At 51.0% G+C, this 12585-nt stretch overlaps 3 protein-coding genes across 3 annotated transcripts; 2 read left to right on the top strand and 1 right to left on the bottom strand.

Moving 5' to 3' along the window:
* Nucleotides 1-1009: 1009 nt before the first annotated feature.
* IAR55_000822 (uncharacterized protein) lies at nucleotides 1010-3104 on the top strand (the record flags this gene model as incomplete). The annotated part of the gene is made up of 4 exons (XM_066943955.1): nucleotides 1010-1499; nucleotides 1554-1779; nucleotides 1857-2987; nucleotides 3053-3104. The coding sequence occupies 4 exons, from the start codon at nucleotides 1010-1012 to the stop codon at nucleotides 3102-3104; spliced, it is 1899 nt and encodes a 632-aa protein (XP_066805156.1).
* A 579-nt stretch (nucleotides 3105-3683) lies between these two features.
* On the bottom strand, nucleotides 3684-6103 carry IAR55_000821 (uncharacterized protein; the record flags this gene model as incomplete). The annotated part of the gene is made up of 5 exons (XM_066943954.1): nucleotides 3684-3689; nucleotides 3789-4001; nucleotides 4108-4221; nucleotides 4286-4408; nucleotides 4472-6103. The coding sequence occupies 5 exons, from the start codon at nucleotides 6101-6103 to the stop codon at nucleotides 3684-3686; spliced, it is 2088 nt and encodes a 695-aa protein (XP_066805155.1).
* A 607-nt stretch (nucleotides 6104-6710) lies between these two features.
* Nucleotides 6711-12352, top strand: IAR55_000820 (uncharacterized protein; the record flags this gene model as incomplete). Its single annotated transcript, XM_066943953.1, has 16 exons — nucleotides 6711-6989; nucleotides 7058-7599; nucleotides 7652-7674; nucleotides 7734-7759; nucleotides 7814-8192; nucleotides 8247-8422; nucleotides 8482-9491; nucleotides 9544-10498; nucleotides 10565-10665; nucleotides 10716-10821; nucleotides 10888-11130; nucleotides 11187-11341; nucleotides 11410-11676; nucleotides 11732-11865; nucleotides 11946-12112; nucleotides 12188-12352. 16 exons carry the CDS (start codon nucleotides 6711-6713, stop codon nucleotides 12350-12352), a joined length of 4728 nt encoding a protein of 1575 aa, XP_066805154.1.
* Between the last annotated feature and the right edge of the window lie 233 nt (nucleotides 12353-12585).

Genomic DNA, 12585 nt, shown 5'->3' with positions numbered 1-12585 from the left:
CCTGCCTCTGCCCGCCTATGAATAGACAGACGTCGGAACGGATGGTGCGCTATGGTGATGCAGTTGCAGTTGCGATACAGAGCTGACTGACGGATATTGTATGTCGGGATATGTATATGTGCAGGTGGTCATAGTCATATCCATCATATGTCGTATCTCAAGCATTCCGCCCGTATCAGCTTTCATATCGTATCGACCTCTACCATCATCTCTGGTTGATATACCATTCACCCACTTTCCCCCCGCATTTTGCCAGCAACATTATTATTCACCGGTCTGATCTAACCGGTTCCTCCTACCTTGCTCCATTCCCCTGCTCATCCTGCCTACCTTCCGTCCAAACCATCTTTCTTCTCCTCCAGCCTCATCATCATCATCATCATCATCATCACCATCTTTTCTCGACCCTTCATCATTAATCTCGTTCAGATCCCATCTGCCAAGGTGACAAACACGATTCCAAATCTGTCCACCGCTGCCGCCGGCCATATACGCCTTTCCATTATTCGATAGACTTGGTAGTCTTGGCATTGGTTCCTCTCAGTCAGACAGACAGTCACACAGTCACACAGTCACACACTCCGTTTCCCACGAACACGCCGTAGGACGCAGCTTAGCACAGCGACTTCCCTTGTCATTAGTTGCTGTGCCGCTTCCAGGTCTCTTTCAAAGCATATTCAGATCATACATACCAGTAGGGCGACAATCAACGAACACGACCCATTCTGTCAAAGGATCCCCGTGACATCACGAATACACACGCCGTGTCCCCGTTACTCCACTTCTGCAGATCATTGGAGCAATCGCTATCTTATCCATCTCGTTTGCAACCACGGAGAGCATCGGTACCACTCTCCAAGAACAGATCGACCCCCTCGATCAAGATACATCTGCCTTGCATAGCAGGAGCTCCACTCACACCCACGTAGCTCTGCATCGAACATACTACCGGTGACTCGACTTTTTCACGCTTTCGCGCCCGCTCCCTTCCGAAACCAGAAACAGCACGATGTCGTACGGGACATCACCCACCGCTCCATCTCTCCTCATTCCTCCTAATCCCGCCTTCGTCTCGCCCGATCTACACCCTCGAGGTGGAATCTTGATCAACGTCCATCGCAATTCGGAACCGAGCCACATATATCCTTTGGAAACGGGCTCATCGTCCTTTTCCGCCAGTTCAAGAAGGATTTCTGAACCAGGTTCCCCAATCACTCCCGTCTCCGCTACTTTCAGTGGGGATATCGCTGCTCCCCCTGCATCATTGATAACAACAGGTGGTGCTGGTAGTTCTTCACCCTTTCCTTCACCGGATTTGAGTGCCGCGCACATGAGTCCCAAACCACCAAAAATCCGATTCGCACCTCTACCCGATCCTCGACGACCTCGAAGTCTTAGTACGGGCAGGAACATCGCCTGGACGACGACGATAGGCGAAGATGGTGAACAATCAAGACGATACGAGATAAAAGGTATGGACGATGATTTCCGTACGGACGGTACGGGCGAAGGTGAAGGAGATACCGGGATGGAGGATGATGACATGGCCGTAGAAGACGAGGAAGATGAGGAAGGGGAGGAAGGTGAAGATGGTGGTAACGGTGGACATAAGAGAGGTAGAAGTTGGAGCAAGACGATGGGAAGTAGCTGGAAAGGGACGAAAAAGCTCCTGAGCGGGAAGAATCCAGTCAAAGAGAAGGAAAAAGAAGAGGACAGTCTATACGGGACCAACGGTGCCCCTCTCAAGAAGAGTGTCAGTACCGGTGGCTTTATCGGATCGTGAGTTATAATTCCTCACACCTCCATCTCTCTACCGCGCTATTTATCAAGTGCATTGACGTTACATCTACGTACAGATCTCCCTTCCGGTGGACAGCCGAAACGGAACGTCGAAAAAGCATGCAAGGTCCACCACCCGCCTCAGTCACTTCCTTACTCTCCGCTCGTCGACCCGAACCGACCTCATCGTCCTCCATGTCCGCCCTCGCTCCTACGTCTCCTGGACACCGACGTAATTCGTCCCTCGAGCCAACGACCACTTCCTCCGCTATTGGTGCATCACCTACTCCGGTCAAGATGCTCAACGGTCGCGTATACGGTTCTCGTCGAGCGTCCGAAGCTGCTGAGAGGGAGAAAGTTCGGAGAGAAAGAATGGAACCTGCTTTTGTGGAATGGGGAAGTGCCGGTGTTGGCGCTACACTCGAATCGAGTGCTAGCGGTAGCGCCAGTGGGACGACAGGACGACGAAGTGGCTTCCTGGGCGATGATGACGATGGGGGTGGAATGGCTTGGGTGAAGAAGCGAAGAGAAGAGAGGCAAAGGAGAGAGGAAGAAGAAAGACAGAAGAAAGCGCTGAAGGAGCGTCAATTGAGCGAGGCAGAATCTGCAACCGAAGTCTCTCCTACCGATGGCGGAGCAGGACTATCCTCCAGTCACAGCTCTGCCTCTTCACTCGATATCAGTGGCGGTGCTAAGCCAAGCTTAGGAATCAATACCACGCTCAAAACCCCGGCGATTGCTGTATCTGAGCTGCCACCAACACCGATCATACATGTTTCGGAATCGTCACCAGTCGTGTCGACCCGTACAACGATGTCGGACGATACTTCCTCCGCCAAGGGTATTCCAGTCGGATCAATAATCAAGAGCAACCAACAGTCCAGTCTCGGTGAAAACGAAGATCTGCCGCCTACTCCAGTATCTGCGACTTCGGCAAAGATGATCGAAGAGAACGATACAGGTCACGTCGTACAAGCCATGAGAATCCCGTCTGATTCCACGAGAAAGGGACCGCAAACATCAAGTAGAGGTCCGAGCGGAAACGGGATGGGCAGAGATGTTTTCGGCGACGAAGATGTCAGCCCCACAAGGGGAAATGCTAGAGTCACAAGCGAGAGTGAGGAGGATGAGGACGACGAAGAGGATGAGGAAGAAGAGGATGATGGTGATTTCGAGGACGACGACGACGAGGAAGAAGATGCGGTCAGGTGAGTGGAGAGTCGTCAGCATGACAAACGTAAGGAAGATGGCTGATGTGAGGTGGATGGTGTAGAACCACTTCCTCGGCCGCTGGTGTTGAAGTCATTAGTCGACACAAGAATTAAGTGCCCGTCGTTGTCGTCGAAAAGTGCTGAGGGTTTTGATACCCTTGAGAGCGAGCAAGGCTCTTCGCTATGATCAAGCGTTGCACGAACCCAAAATCAATGACCAAAACATCAATAATCGAGATTCTTCCCGTTCGTTGTACTGTCTCACTTTCAGAGTCTCAGAGAACTTTCTCTTCAGTCATCGTTGTATCGGTGTAACAGTATGTTCTCTTTTCAATTACGCCTCACGTTTCTGGAACGTTGCGTGTATAGCTCTTGTTAGCCACCTTATATTCTGTTCTCGAAGAGCTCGATTTCGCTTCCTATTGCTCAGTATGATCAAATGTTAGGAGAAACAGTGACCTTGTTGACAAGGAAAGGAACGCAATCGGTTTCAAGACTCTTGATTCATCTGCACGATTCAAGACGACGCTAGCAGCGGTGAGCAAGACTGCGAATACATCCTTTGCATCACGGGTACAGAATACTAGATCAAGGTATTAGTCGGACTATCCATTCCTGACTGTTGCTCCCAACCAAGGTAATCACTCCATTTCGTATACTCGACTCGGACATTCAAACATGATACGTTGCATTTTAAGCCTGGTCCAGCAAGACAAGATCAGTCTCTTTTCCCAAGAAAGTTAATAGATAGAAAGGCAAGAGGAAGATGAAGGAAGGGCTGAGTCGAAAGACACTCACATGACCCTCAAACTCATAATCGATACCTTGACCCTTGATCTTCCTCTTCCTCTGCGATTCCTTCTTCTTCAACTTCTTATCTGCCTTTTGTTGCTCCTCGTCCGTTCGTGGTTTGTCATGCTTCATCTTCTCGACTCGTGCACGGGGAACTTTTCGGAACTTCTTGTTGGCTCCGACCCAAAGCTGAGGATGAACTTGGTCGACGGGGACGACCTGAGGAAATTTGCAAGTATATAGATCAGCACCCCACTTGCATCGAAAACAGCCTGCGTCCGTTCATCGTGCACTCGACAGCGGCAAGGCCAGATTTTCGACTCACCTGACACTTGAGAAGGTGGCCCATTAATAGATAGTTGTTCATGGTTTCGGCAACAATCTCTGCGACGGATTGAGATGACAACTCGAGGTATGCGTAGTGTTTTGATGCGCCGCTCTGTTGACAGCGAGCGGATATCTGTCAGTACCATGAAGCGAGATCTGAGCAGGAGTCCGCTCACCTTGCGGTTTCTGGCAAGCCGGACTCGAGACACATCTCCGAACTGGGAGAAGTACTCCTTCATTTGCTCTTCGTAGAAACCGTGCGGTATCCTGCCGAGGAAGAGAGTGCCCTTAGGCTCGTCCTGCATCCAGATCCGCTGTCAGCAAGTGGTCCAGTAGATCAGACACGACAGCACCCAGCTCACCTTCTTCTTTGAGGCCTTCTTCAGTCGTGCTTGGACGCTCTTGTCGTCCTTGGCGACCATAGGCAGTTTGGACATGTCCACTTTTCTACCGGCCTCAGCGACCGCCAGATCCTCGGCATCTGACTCGTCGTCGGATGAATCTCCCTCGCCATCGGAAGAAGAGAAACCGTGGATATAGGACGCAGCGTCATCGTCATCGGAGCCAGCAGCATCTTCAACGGTGTGGACCACAGCCTTGGTAGCTTTTCCTGCAGTCTTCGTAGCGGCTTTCTTGCTTGTCTCGATAGCAGCGCCGAGCAAGGGGATCGCTGACTTGGCCTTCTTCGTAGCGGGCTCAGCAGCATCGGCGACATCTTTGGCTTTTCGTTTACCGGTCTCCTTGGCCTCTTCGGTAACTTGTTTTCCCTTCTTGCCGGCTTGTTTCTTGCCCTCCTCAACGACCTCCTCAGCCTTCTTGGCGACTTCCTTGCCTTTCTTTCCAGCTTGCTTCTGGCCTTCAGCAACCGCGTCCTGAGCCTTCTCAGCAAGCTGCTTTCCCTTCTTTCCTGCCTCCTTCTTGCCCTCCTCGATGACTTCTCCTGCCTGGTCCGCGACTTGCTTGCCCTTTTTGCTGGCTTGTTTCTTGCCCTCATCCACAACCTCAGAAGCGTTCTCTGAGATCTGCTTGCCTTTCTTGCCAGCTTGTTTCTTCCCCTCCTCGACAGCCACCTCTGCCTTTTCAGCCAACTGCTTGCCCTTCTTTCCCGCTTGCTTCTTGGTCTCCCCCACGGCTCCTTTTGTCTTTTCTTGAGCCTTCTTTGCTTCTCCACCTATGTCCGCCGTTAATCCACTTGCCTCTCCGAATTTAGAGACAACCTCACCCATTACTTCTGACACCTTGCCGGCTACATCCCCGACGACCTTCTTGACAGTTTCCTCCGCTTGAGTCATGAAGTCCTCAGCCTTCTTTCTGTTTTTTGGGTCCTTCGCAGCCTTCTCCACTTCCGTCGCACCTTCGGTGGCCTTTGCTTGAGCGGCAGCGGCAGCCTTGGCAGCCTTTCCTTTGAGGGGTTTAACGGCCTCGACGGCCTTCTCGACTTCCGGTTGAACGACGGCAGCAGCTGTGTCAATGTTTTCCTTGGCAGCTTTAGCAGCCTTGGTGGCCTTGCCCTTGGCGGCTTTGACGTCAATACTGGTGTTGTCCTCGACCACAGACTCAACCTTTGCGCTGGCATCTTTGGCGGCTTTTATAGCTTTACCCTTTACAGGCTTAGCAGCTTCGGTCACCTTGTCCGAAGCAGCAGCGGCTGCATCGGCCGCTGCATCGACTGCTCTGCCCTTCGCAACCTTTCCTTTTTTCTTCAGAGCGGGCACGTCGATATTCTCCTCGATGACTTGACTGACAGGCGCAGGTGTGTTTCCGTCGTCGAAGATGAGATCGCCGGCGACGTCGACAGCATTTGAAACCGTCTGGATGAGATCAGTAGCGGCTTGCTTGACGGTCTGGAGAGGAGAGTCCGTGGCAGCGTCGACAACGGTCTTTCCTTTAGATTTGGGCTTAGGAGGAGTTTTGGTGGTGGTTGAAGCAGGTTTTGATTTCTTGGTACTCGGCTCCGCGGTTGTTGAAGGAGCGGAACGTTTCTTGGCCGGCATGATGGGTCAGAGAAATGAGTCGGTGAAGTGTAGATGAAGCTTCTCTTGAACCTGACAGGTGAATGAATGGTTCGAGAGGAGGATTGATAGGAGAAACAGAAAATGGACGGTTGATGTCAACACGGTCTGGTCTGTATGCAAATTTGTGGAGCAATTCTGGCGAAGTGACGAACCGAGAACGCGAGGATGTGATGACGTTGGAACAAAGTGTGACTCGGTTGATCCCACGATTTGATTCCGCTGATCGAATTCGTTTCTGGCTTTTGTAATGGCTTCTGAATGCGCGGACATCACCGACGACCGAAATGCGAAGGAGGTCAAGGGCCCCTTCCTCGATCGGGAAAGGCTACTTAGGTGGACAAGCAATCTGAACGTTCATCTCACTTGATCTTGTCATCACCACTCTGGGTCTTCTCGCTCTTTCAACCTTATTCGAGAGCTCCTCTGGATCAGATTGATCCTGGCAGGCAGTACACCATAGGTTCGTCGTACTCGGAAGGCTTTTCGTCCTTCTTGCTACGTCATCTCGACAGGTCTTGAAGGAGCGAGTAGTTTGTCTCGCCTCTGCGCCAATCGCATTGACCCGGAAGCTTGCTACTTGCTCGACATGGCGTCCCAAATCGCTTTCGACACTCTGGCACCGAAGACCGCTCCAGCGTACAACTGCGTCTGGCCTATCCCCATCGTGTCTCACGACCGCAATCTCGATTTGACACAGTGTTTTGAACATGCCGTTTTACTTCCCGCCCCATTGGTAATCACCATCTTGATTGCTCTGGCACAGATCTTTAGCATCACTTGGAAACGGAGAAAGGCTTCGCAAGATGGAGGAATCAAATGGATCGCAAGGACGAAGAGGAACGAGTGGGTATGTGCAATCAAGCTGGTAAGTCGTCCCTCCGTCAGCGATGGTATCGCCGTCATGTCCACCATACTAACGTATCGACCATTCAGCATCTCCTTGGCTTCTCAGCAGTCCTCGCCCTTGTATCTCTCTGTCTCTCTTTCGTCAATGTCCGAGAACATATCTTCTCGACCGTACACTACGGCTTGCTCTTGTTGACTCTGAGCATCCTCGCCCACCTTACTACCCTCAACCACCACACTTCTCGTCGATCATCGTCCTTGATCTTACTCTTCTGGCCGGCCTACCTCATCATTGCGGCCGTTCGTATCCGGACGATGATCGTCACGGGTGAGCTCAGTCTCGAACTTACGAAGTCTACCTCAGGCCGGCTTCTGATCGCCAGAGAGGCTTTGTGGTTCGCTACTATCGCCGTCGGACTCATGGACTTCGTATTAGAATTGTATTCTCCTGAGAAAAGGTGGAGGAAGTGGAAGGCACCATGGCGGTCGGAAGGAAAGATTGCTCTTGAGGAAGATGAGGATGAAAGCGAAGATGGGTTGGAGGGCTTGAACGGAGAAGGTGCGGTGCCGGGCAAGAACGAGCACGGCGACATGGAAAGTCCGGTTGTCACTGCAAACATCTACGAGCAGTGAGTTATAACGCTGGTCCCGTAGATGCAAGTGCTAATTTAGTTCGTATAGGTTGACGTTCTCATACCTTACTCGTACGTCACAGTGGCCATTGATCATTGCTTCCTCGGAGCTGACATTGATCTTCTTTCAGCGCTCCTGTCTTTGGGTACAAAGAAGGTAACTTTTCCTGGAACGGATCACACCAAGTCTCACCGCTGACGTGTCTTCTAGTTTCTCGGCGAAGAAGACATGTGGGCACTTCCAGCTGAAGATTCGGCAGAAGCGCTTTCCCATCGCGTTATGGATACTTGGCAACACGAAGTCAACTCCGTCAAATCTGGCAAGAAGAAGAAGGCTTCGCTCACTTTAGCCGTCATCAAGGCTTATGGATTTCCTTACCTCGTTGCAGGCATGCTGAAGGCAATCTATGACATGCTCAGTTTCCTGCAACCCCAATTGCTCCGACTATTGTTGAATTTCGTCTCAAGCTATGGGACGGACCACCCCATGCCTGCTGTCACCGGATTTGCGATCAGCATTTTATTCTTCATCGCCGCCAACTTCGCAACAGCTATTCTACATCAATATTTCCAACGATGTTTCACCACGAGTGAGTATAAAGCTCGCGTCCCGATGGAAGAAGCATGACTGATCATCAACCTAGCCATGCGTATTCGTGGAGGCTTGGTCACTCTTATTTACCGCAAGACTCTTGTTCTCAGCAACGGCGAGAAAGCAGGTCGGACAACGGGCGATATCGTCAACCTTCAGAGTGTCGATGCTGTCAGAATTGCTGAGATCACCCAATACGGCCACATCGCTTGGTCGGGTCCTTTCCAAGTGAGCTACAACACCGATGGTTTTCCGGTTTTGCTGATGTCACCTTCGTCCGAAAACAGATTTTGCTCGCCTTTATCTCTCTGTACAGGCTTGTAGGGTGGCAGGCTTTCATGGGGGTGGCGGTCATGGTCATCAGCTTGCCCGTCAACACCCTTATCACTCGACTAAACAAGCGTTTCCAACGACAGATGATGAAAATCAAGGACAAGCGAACCCGAACAATGACCGAGATCCTGAACAACATCAAATCAATCAAATTGTATGGATGGGAGAAAGCATTTACCACCAAAATCTACGAAATCAGAAACAGTGAAGAGCTTCGGATGTTGAGAAAGATCAGCATTGTCATGTCCGGCAGTAATTTCATTTGGCAAAGCACGCCTTTCTTGGTCGCCTTCTCAACCTTTGCAACATTTGTTGCGACCAGCGACCGTCCTTTAACCAGCGAGATCATCTTCCCGGCAATCTCCCTTTTCCAGCTGCTCAGTTTCCCCATGGCCATGTTCGCGCAAGTACTCAACAGTATCATCGAGGCCACTGTTTCTTTGAAACGAGTTGAAGATTTCATGGCGGCTGACGAATTGGATCCCAACGCACGAACCCATATCCGAGCTGCTGACGACCCCACCGGTGGCCCACGAAGCGGGGAAAGTGTGGTGTCTATCAAAGGAGGAGAGTTCCGCTGGTTGGAAAACTCTGCAGAACCTATCCTGCAAGACATCGACTTGGAAGTTACCAAAGGCGAGCTCCTTGCCGTCATTGGTCGGGTCGGGGATGGTAAAACTTCTTTGCTCGGTGCTATCCTCGGTGAGATGACCCGTTCAGACGGTTCTGTCACTGTTCGCGGCGAGGTTGCGTACTTCTCCCAAAACTCGTGGATACTCTCCGCCACCGTAAGGGACAACATCATCTTCGGACATCGATTCGACCCAGCCTTTTACGAACAGGTCCTGGACGCATGCGCTCTGAGACCAGATCTCGCTGTGTTGCCAAATGGGCACATGACTGAGGTCGGTGAAAAGGGTGTATCGCTTTCTGGTGGACAGAAAGCTCGTATCTGTTTAGCTAGGTAAGTATTGTCGCTTAGTGTACCGATTAGTCGCTCATGTGTCTACCCACAGGGCTGTCTACGCGCGTGCAGATCTCTACCTCCTCGATGACCCGCTTGCCGCCGTAGATTCTCATGTCGGTCGTCACATATTCGACAAGGTTATTGGCCCCAACGGTCTCCTGAAGGGCAAGGCTCGGATTCTCTGCACCAATGCTGTTACCTTCCTTCCTCAGGCCGACCAGATCGTCATGCTTCGTCGGGGTATCATACTGGAGCGAGGCACATACGACAATGCCATGGGAAACCCTTCTTCTGAGCTGTATAAACTTATCACTGGCCTGGGCAAGCAGTCCGCAAAGGGTGGAGATGAGTCTGATGGATCTGCCACCCCTACCGTCGTCGAGGAGTCAAGTGATATCGAAGACGACATATCGGAAGACATCCAAGATGCGGACAGTTTGAGGAAACGCAAGAATCTCAGGCGGATGAGCACGGCTTTGATGCGAAGATCTTCCGTGGTTTCGGTTCGACAGGCGAAACGAGAGGCTCTTCGTGATCTGCGTGAGAGTGGCAAACCGAAGGAACACGTCGAGAAGGGAAACGTCAAGCGAGGAGTCTACAAGCAATATATCAACGCTTCATCCAAGATCGGTTGTGCTATTTTCTTAATAGCGATGGCGTCCGGTCAAGGATTAAGTATTTTGAGCAATTTCGTTCTCAGATCGTGGGCGGGCCAAAACTCCGAAGCAGGCGGTAATACCAAAGTCAGCACTTACCTCCTCATTTATGGCCTCACCGGTTTCTCTGGCAGTTTGCTGAATGTCATCTCGTTCGCGACACTGAGGCTTGTCTGCGCTTTGAAAGCCAGCAAGCATCTGCACGACCAATCTTTCGGCGCTTTGATGCGCAGTCCCTTATCCTTTTTCGAGCTTACCCCGACTGGACGGATCTTGAACCTCTTCTCCAGGGATATTTTCGTCATTGATGAGATCCTCATCGGTACCTTTGCGGGATTCTTCCGTACTGTACGTGTATACTCAGTTGCGAGGGGACCATCTCGCTGACTCGGCGCCGGCACTTGCATTTTACAGGGTATTTCAGTCATTGGCGTAATCGTTGTTATCGCACTTGGTGCACCTGCAGTCCTCCTTCTTTTCATCCCCTTGGGCATCTTCTACAGCATCGTAATGCGGTGAGTGTTGCATGAAGCATTATAATGACAAGCTGATCCGAAATCCTTAGATATTATCTTGCATCTTCTCGAGAGCTCAAAAGACTGGATGCTGTCTCTCGTTCACCTATCTTTTCTTTCTTCGGCGAGACATTGTCTGGTCTCCCAGTCATCCGGGTAAGTCGTCTTACGATCTTCTACGGTTCAAGTGTTGATTGTGTACTGATCGTGGCACTCATGTAGGGGTATGGTCAAACTACTCGCTTTATCGCCAATAACGAAGCGCGTGTTGACCGTAATCAAGCTTGCTTTTTCCCCGCCATGATCATCAATCGATGGCTGGCTATACGACTTGAATTCCTTGGAAGCTGCCTGATGTTTTCGACCTCTCTTGTGTCTGTGATCGTGTTGATCACGTCAAACAGCATCGACGCGGGCATGGTCGGTCTGCTCATGTCGTACACAATCACAGTCACCGGCTCTCTAGTACGTCGCAGCGCGTAACGCGGAGATGGAGTAAAGCTGATAACCTTTTCCCGCAGAACTGGCTTGTTCGAAGTGCTTCGGAAGTGGAACAGAACATTGTTTCGGTCGAGCGAGTTTTGGGATACACAAAGCTACCTTCCGAGGCTGCACAGTATGTCCCAGATAAGCAGCCCCCATCCACGTGGCCTGATCATGGATCGATCGAATTTGAGTAAGTTCTCGACCGTTGCTATGCTTTTCCAAATCGTTCGAGAGGCGGTGTCTGATCTGTTTTCACAGCGGTTTCTCGATGCGATACCGACCAGAACTCGACCTCTGTCTCAAGAGCGTATCATTTAAGATCAACGGCGGGGATCGGGTTGGAGTTTGCGGTCGTACTGGTGCGGGCAAGTCTTCATTGACTTTGGCTCTGTTCCGTATTCTTGAAGCAGCCGGCGGACGGATCCTTATAGACGGCGTCGACATTGCTGCGATCGGGCTACACGACCTAAGAAGTATTGTGTCGATCATCCCACAGGATCCACAGTTGTTCGAGGGTAGCTTGAGGTGAGTTCGAAAAAATGCACGATACCGAGCTCAGCTAACGTGCCTGCTTCATCAGAACAAACGTTGATCCCACCAATGTATCATCGGACGCGGACATCTGGCAAGCCCTTACTCAGGCATATCTGAAGGACCACGTCATGACCAACATGGGAGGAACGTTAGACGCAGAGATCTCAGAGGGAGGAAGCAGTGAGTCATGCGTCTCCAGGTTAAACCTGTGTCGCTTCTCATACCAGCATGCTGATGACAACGATGACTGTGCCTCTCAGATCTGAGTGCTGGTCAGAAACAACTCGTTTGCTTCGCTCGAGCGTTGTTACGAAAGACCAAGATATTGGTACTCGACGAAGCTACCAGCTCTATTGACTTGGAAACCGACGAGGCGGTGCAACAGATCTTGAGAGGGTCGGACTTCAATGGCGTCACGACAATCACAGTAAGTTTCGTGGAGTTCATATACGGTGCGCAACGAGTAGGTAGTGATTTTGACGAAATATTGTACCGCCCACAGATTGCCCATCGACTCAATACTATCTTGGACAGTGACCGTGTCCTCGTCATGTCTCAAGGCGAGGTTGCCGAGTACGATACGCCATCGGCACTGTTGAGCAATCCCGAGTCTACCTTCTACTCGCTCGTTCACGAGGCAGGTTTGGGTGATTCGAAGCAGGAATAGGATTTTAGACAGCTATTTGTGATGCTGATATGGAATGCACTATCTTCCGGTACACTTCATGCTTGTAATGGGGAATCCAGATGGTTATGCATGGGTTATGTTGGATTCATGGCTGCTGCATGCTACCGAGAATGGTTTTGCTTGAGAAACAGCAATTAGCAAGGTGTCGGAATGGGCAACACCTACGCGTATTTTTTTTTGCCTCGACTTCGGTTAATCCCTTGTAATGTAAC

Source organism: Kwoniella newhampshirensis, chromosome 2, assembly GCF_039105145.1.
Source record: "Kwoniella newhampshirensis strain CBS 13917 chromosome 2, whole genome shotgun sequence".
Taxonomy (NCBI): domain Eukaryota; kingdom Fungi; phylum Basidiomycota; class Tremellomycetes; order Tremellales; family Cryptococcaceae; genus Kwoniella; species Kwoniella newhampshirensis.
Note: the sequence above shows the minus strand (reverse complement) of the source record. Positions and strands in the feature narration are given on the sequence as shown.